The sequence below is a fragment of the Arachis hypogaea genome, chromosome 19, assembly GCF_003086295.3.
Source record: "Arachis hypogaea cultivar Tifrunner chromosome 19, arahy.Tifrunner.gnm2.J5K5, whole genome shotgun sequence".
NCBI classification, from domain to species: domain Eukaryota; kingdom Viridiplantae; phylum Streptophyta; class Magnoliopsida; order Fabales; family Fabaceae; genus Arachis; species Arachis hypogaea.
In genome coordinates, this window is record NC_092054.1 from 155,939,730 (window position 1) to 155,947,020 (window position 7,291).

At 37.7% G+C, this 7,291-nt stretch overlaps 1 protein-coding gene across 1 annotated transcript; it reads right to left on the reverse strand.

Moving 5' to 3' along the window:
• Nucleotides 1-2,854: 2,854 nt before the first annotated feature.
• Nucleotides 2,855-5,496, reverse strand: LOC112779432 (LEAF RUST 10 DISEASE-RESISTANCE LOCUS RECEPTOR-LIKE PROTEIN KINASE-like 1.1). The gene is made up of 4 exons (XM_025823697.3): nt 4,454-5,496; nt 4,328-4,369; nt 3,992-4,252; nt 2,855-3,913 (listed from the first exon to the last, which is right to left on the reverse strand). The coding sequence occupies exons 1-4, from the start codon at nt 5,166-5,168 to the stop codon at nt 3,033-3,035; spliced, it is 1,899 nt and encodes a 632-aa protein (XP_025679482.1). The 5' UTR covers nt 5,169-5,496; the 3' UTR covers nt 2,855-3,032.
• Between the last annotated feature and the right edge of the window lie 1,795 nt (nt 5,497-7,291).

The following is a 7,291-nucleotide window of genomic DNA, read 5'->3' on the forward strand; positions in this document are numbered from 1 at the left end:
AAAAGAGGAAGACATCCACTGACGCCGGCAGCTCGAGATATTCACAAACCATCTCGAAACAGCGGATAGAAGCCCAGCTGTTCGGATGGAGCTGCGACGGCGACACGGATATCCGATTGAGGAGCGACATCTGAAAGTCAGAGAAGGGTAGGTGAACGCCGACCTGGGTGAACATGGCATTGTAAAACCAGATCCAGTCAGCGACCCGGGGAGAACGGAGGTTGATCTCATACAACCGCTTGTTGGGGGCAGGAACGAAGGTCTCGTAGTTGGTCTCCTCGTCTGTCCCCCCACATAAGTACCCGGCTTGCCGGAATTCCGTCAGCTCTTCCAAATTCATCTGGTTAGGCGAGTCCTTTACGTCTGAGGTCACCCAGGCGTAGGGGTTGTAGTTTGCACCAGAGATAGAAGTCCGGGCGACGACGCGAGGCATACCTACAGTGGGGTACCACTCCATTAGTCTATGAGGTCGGGAGCCTGGATAAAACCCAGAAACCATGTTTACCCTACTCAACAGTTAAGATCAAGCATGGCCAAAGCTACATCTATCCCACAAGTCACCTAAAAACCTACCCTGGAATGGTACCCCTCCCCTAACATATCTACCTAGCATCGAAAGGCCACATAACAACAAATTCCAAACAAAACAGCAAGGACACTAAGCAGATACAACAAACACACAATAAACAGAGCAGAAAAGAGAGGGGCCAGAGGATTACCTGAATTCGTTGAAGCTGGAAGAATGAGAGGAAGATGTTCGAAGAAAACCGCAACAACACTCTAGAATTCCCAAGGGAAGAGGAAGGAGATAGCAAGGAAATGGAAGAAACAAGAGCGCAAAAGGAGGAAAAAATGGAAGGTAAACTATTTAAAACTACCACCCAGGAAGCGCGAAAGACTTGGGGGCAAAATAGTACTTACACGCAGGGTTTTTGCAACCCATTATGAGCATTTAATGCTCAGCGCAAAGAACGAAGCGGTAAGCGGTTGCTTCAGCAACCAAGAGACACGCGCGCAGGGGGCATGTCCCTTCCACGAGCGGCCGACCTAACGAGTATGAACGAAGCGAGAAGCAACACGCCGCTGATAGCTCCCATGACTATCATTGGCGCGTGGGGGAACTGTTACGGCCTGGCCCAAACCCCCTACGGTTTGGCCCGACCCGAGCGCCATCCGACCCGGACACGCGTCCCGCGACCAACCCGGACACGCGTCCCGCGACCAACCCGGACACGCGTCCCGGACAGTTCACGCATGGCTGTGAGATAACGTCCCTAAGAACGTGGGCCCGCCCTCATTGGGCCCACCTCTGACAGTATATAAGGGGAAAATTTACTCTTCCCCCAAGGTACGTAACACATCACATCACCCCTTTTCGCATGCACATTACTGACAAGAGCGTCGGAGTGTCTTTGCAGGTGGCACCCCTCCCCTCTTTTGTTACACGAAGTACTCGGGACCTCGCACACCCTTGGCCGGTAGTCCACGACCTGGCGAGCCCCTACCATCTCCGAGGATTTCAACCCGAACCGTCCGGTAACCGACCTACCGAACAATAATATTGCTAAAAATATATAACAACAACAATAATAAGATGGTTTAATTATTTTTTTAGTTTCTATAATTTCACTAAATTTTTAATTAGGTTCCTATATTTTTTTTATCAATTGGTTTTTATACTGCTTTTAATTTTGTAATTATGTTCTCTTCATGTTAAAAATATTAAAATTAATATAATATGTTTACCAAAATACATGCGGTTAAAAATTTAAGTTTTTAATTATAAATACCTTCAATTTGCGAAGAAATATTCAGTTAACTCTAATATTTTTAATACTAGGAATGACTTAATTACAAAATTAAAGCAGTGTAGGAATCCAATTGAAAGAAAAAAAATTATATGGACCTAATTAAAAATTTGGTGAAACTATAGAGACTAACAAAGTAATTAAACCTAATAAGAATAATAATATCTAAATTGATGTCTTATTTTTTAGTAGAGTAGAGTGACAAATAAATTCTTAAAGATTTATACTTCAAACAGATTAGTTCTTATAAAAAATTAACAAAATTTTATGTAGATAATTATCTTTAAATTAATCCCTATAATTAAGATAAAATATTTTAATTTAAATTTATTTGTCTATGTTCACTATAGTGAAAGACTTTCTTAGTTTTTTTTTTTTCAAAAATTAATCTATTCAAAATATAAATTTGTAGAGATTTATTTGTCACTTTACTCTTCTTATTATTCAATTAATGACCAAACAAATATACTTGATATATAAACGTACGGACCTAAACAAATCAAGCCAACCCATTTGAAACTGAGAGAGAGAGAGAGAGAACTAAGGGGTCTAATATGGCCTTTTTCTAAAATTTTTAGTTGCTAATAGTATTAGTTTAATTATGTCATTTATTTCTACTTATTCCACTTGTTTTCCCCTCAAATTTAATATTAATTTGGGTGTGAAAATAACAGTATCCTAATCAAACACTATTTGTTAACCAAGTTGGATTAGCTCACTAGTCCGCTTAAATAAGTGTTGGAGATTTGAATCCCGTCTTATATATGTAGTAATTTATTGGCCAGCGATAAACTCTTAAATGAAACTCAATACTGCAGCTGATTAGTCCGTGACTTGCTCGGTTGAAGGATGTCGTGAGAAACAAAAAAAAAAAAAATCAAACACTATTTGTTATTTTGTTTAGTGTCTTCTTACCCCTATTCAGCTTTAATAATTGGTAAGAAGTCATCTTAAGTCATTCTGGTTTTGATTAGTTAAATATTGTGTAAGGTAAGCGCCAAATAATAAAGACTTGAAATGATATGATGCAACATAATCCGATCATCTTATCAACAAAAACAACAAATTAAATAAAATGTATGCTCGAAATATATGAAGAATCAAAGTGAGTGTTATGTACGGGACCAAGAATATGTAATAAATTAATAATGCAGTGAAGCAATCAGCATGATATATATCCACAAGCTATGGCTCTGTAACTCATATTAACCGCTGACATTAGACCTACTTGATTCTTTCAGCAGCATCATGCTGTTCAAAAATCGGGGATGGGGGTGTATGTACATGTGCCTCTACCTCTTCAGCTTCATCCTTAATCTTCCCACTTTCAATAATGATCAGCGCCCTTAAAACCTCATCCATGGAAGGCCTCAATGCCCTATCCCGTTGCAAACACTGAAAAGCCAATTCTGCCACGGAAACTATCATCCTCTTTACCTCACTATCCAAATCAAAACCAAGAGAAGGATCTACCAGCTCGCTAAATGCACTGTTTTGAATCTTGTTTATGGCTAAATCAGACAAGTTAATCTCATCCTTGTGCCTGTCCATATCAACAGCAGGCTTAGAAGATATAAGCTCAATGAGCACCACTCCGAAACTATAAACATCACTCTTGCTAGTAAGCTGGTAGCAGCGGTAATATTCAGGGTCAACGTAGCCTGGAGTCCCTTGTGGTGCTGTGGAGACATGGGTTACATCACTGGGGAAGAGTCTTGAAAGGCCGAAATCCGCAACCTTAACACAAAAATGGTGGTCAAGGAGAATGTTATTGGTTTTAACATCACGATGAATGATGTCAGAGGCATGGAGATATGACAATGAACTTGCAGTCTCAATGGCAATCTTCATCCTTATGTTCCATGGCAGTGTTTCACTCCTTGCTAAATCACCATGGAGATGAGCAGCAACAGTTCCATTTGAAACATACTCATACACAAGCAATAATTCTCGACTGTGGCGTGAGGTGCAACCATAGAGGGACACAAGGTTTCTGTGGCGCATGCCAGTAAGGATCTCAATTTCGTTCATAAACTGTTCCATTTTCCTGTAGTTGTGATCATAGAGGCGCTTCACAGCAACTTCCCGTCCATCTCGCAGTTTTCCTGTTTTTGTAAGAGATCATTAGTTTATTTAATAATCTCTATAAACATTAAATCAAGCATGTTATGTATAGGAATTACCATAGTAAACAGTTCCAAAGCCTCCATGTCCAACTTGGGTGGAGTGATGGAAATTATTTGTAGCTTCACTGAGCTCCTCGTGAGAGAAGAGAGGGACTCCAAAGTAGTCCCTTCCGCTTTCTGGGTCTGCATTTCTAGAGAGATCATTCAAATCACTGTGTGTGCTTCTTGATTGGTATTGAAGATCTGAAGGACCATGTTTTCGTCTAAACAAGTATACAAGGATCAAAATGCATAGCAGGGTGACACCAACACCTAAACCTGTGGTGGAGAAATCCAATATCTTGATCTTAATCTTGACAAATCTTTAAAGATTCAAGAGTGATGTAATGTTACCTATTCCGAGTCCGATCTTCAAGGCTTTATTGCTCTTGGGATCTGCAGATGAAGTGAACTTTACAAATTAATTAAACTAACGCAGTAAAGCTAAAAAGATGCTATAAATAATGGTGTTAATGTTACCTAAGTGGCAGTAAAAGTGGTTATTGTTGTCAAGTCTACAAAGGCCTCCTCTGTGATTGAAGCAGTCATCACAGTCATGAGATAATACTATTTCAAGAACCATCTCAGCAGAAACGAAGGACAAAACGTCTTTGGTATTGGTGGAGTCTTTTGAAGCAAACTGGACAACCGAGCAGCCGGAAAAAACTCCGGCCGCCTCTTGATCAGGATTGGTATTGGATCTATCATAATAGATTTCATAGCCGTAGGAGACGCGGCATCCTAGATTAACATAATTGGAAGGGGGCTTGGTACTAAGGTTGTGATTGCATTTGAAGAGAGTTACATTGTACTTGATATACATAGACAAAAATGGAGAAGGTGGAGGAAGGGTGTAATTATTGTGCAAAGTGTCACATTTGTTGTGATCCAAACTTGTGTGGAAGCCATCATCATAGATTGTAATGATCTTATTGGTCTCAACTACAGCAGTAAGGTTCACGCTTTTGCTATTGTTGCCAAGTTGGATCAATTTTGGTGAAGTAGCACTGAGGAGGCAGCCTTGAATTGGTAACAACCCACACTCAGGATGCTCTGCCATGGTGAATGGGTACTGGAAAGTCCCAAGTTTTCCACAAGTAAAGGAGCTTGGACAGTTTTCATGGTTCCCAGCAGTAACAATCAGTAGAATGAGAGAAAACAAGAAGGAAAAGAACAAGAAATGAAGTGGAGCCATCCCCGTATGACCAACATAAACAACTAGTTTTAACTTTTGAGTCTTAGTGCTATGTTCACAATATATAAATGTATCACTTTGTCTAAAACAGCAACTTTGATACGCAATTTGACTTGAAAAATGGGTATGGAAGACTCTATGAAAAGTAGAACAGAGTAATCTATGTTAATCAAACATCAACAATAATGACCCACCAAATCTTTCCCACATTTTTTTTTAAAAGCTTTTGACCAAAACACCACATGCGCACAATCACGGAAACTCACTCATCTTATACACCCAAATACATGTACTTTCGTTTGGTTTCGAAATCCAAAATTAGGTTCACAAAATAAAAGTGGATTCATATAATAATAAGATTGGCAAAAACGCGTGCTGAATTGACATAGTCATGTGTTGCATTGGAGCCTGGAGTTCCCATTTATTTGGCATTGGTGGTAACGGTATAAGATCTAGTCTATTGTAATTCATTAGCCTGCTTTATGAAGACAAAAGACAGAATTAAGAATATCTTAGCACTTTACTAACATTCCTTTTCAGCCAATGCTTACTTAAGTTTTCCTTTGTGAGGCCACAATACGAGGGGCGGTGCATACGTATCTAGTCAAGTCAAGCCAGGAACACTGGCCAAACAAGAATTTAATGTAAAAAGGTACGTAGTGTCTGGTATTGTATTATATTATTGCATGTCATTTTTTGTTACATTATTATTTATTAACAACAATATCTGTTGAGTTTGGAAAATTTGTATCTAATTAAAATGATGATCAAATATTATTAAAATATTAATTAAAAAATTATTAAATTATTATATGTTTTCAATGGGTTATTTGATATTTTTGTTAGTGTGCAGGAAGAAAAATAAAATTGTTATCTTGGTATAAGTGATGAAAGTCCAGTTTGGTTACTAAACATATTTAGTCCAATAATAGTTGTTCTTTGAGTTAATACTCAAAATGACTCCTAAATTTTGACCTTTGACGCAATTTAGCCCTTAAATTTTTAATTGACTTAAATTATACCTTGAAATTTTGACCCGTGTCTTAATTTGGCCCTTCCGATGTTTTCCGTTACCGAAAAGCTGACTTGGCAATTTTAAATGACACGTGGCACTATAATGGTTAAATGACATGGCCAAATTTTTTAAGGCATCAATTTAACCCCTCACAATTTGAACATAAAAACTAGCGCAGTCCCAATTCCCCCAAATCGTAGTAGTTAATGTGTGTCCTAAGTACACATGATAAATTTATTATTATTAAAAAGTTTTCAATATTTTTATTTAATAAATATAAAATAAATACATGAAAAATTTAAATTTTTTCATATTTTCAATAAAAAATTTATTAATTTATAAACTTAACATGTCTTCTTAAGACACAAAATAGATAAATTTTAATTTTTGTTAGTGACAAATAATTTTTGTATTTAACATACTATTTATACATTTATTCTAAAGTTTTAAAAGAATCCTTAAAAAATTATTTAAAAATCACATAAAAAAACTAAAATTCAATCTCTTGTAAAATGGAAGAAAAAAAATGCAAATTTCTGCAACTCGTTTCTGACATCCTGCTACATATAATTTGAAGTTCAATTCCATTTTGCGGGGATCTTTCACAAAGTGGGTATGTGCATTTTCTTTTTTGATGACGGACATGTGCATTTTGACATCTCTTTTTCATTATGAGTATTTTAGGAATTAAATATTTTAAATATTTATTAAAATGAAAAAGGCGAATATCATATTATGAAGTACCATTAACATGGAAGACAAAACAGCGTGGGTTTAATCAGGTACTACTCTGAGAGAACTCTACTACGCAATTGCGAATAGAAACAAGGTTCATGGCTTCTCTGCTGGGAGTTGCGCTACAATTGGCATTGGAGGACACTTGAGTGGAGATGGATTTGGCAACCATCTTCAGGAAATATGGCCTAGCAGCTGATAATGTGATCGATGCACAGATAATCAATGTTAATGAGACGATACTGAACAGAAGAACAATGGGGAAAGATCTGTTTTGGGCCATAAGAGGCGGATGAGGTTCAAGCTTTGGTGTCATCACAGCATGGAAGATCAAGCTTGTCCAAGTTCTATCAACAGTTACCATCTTTAAGGT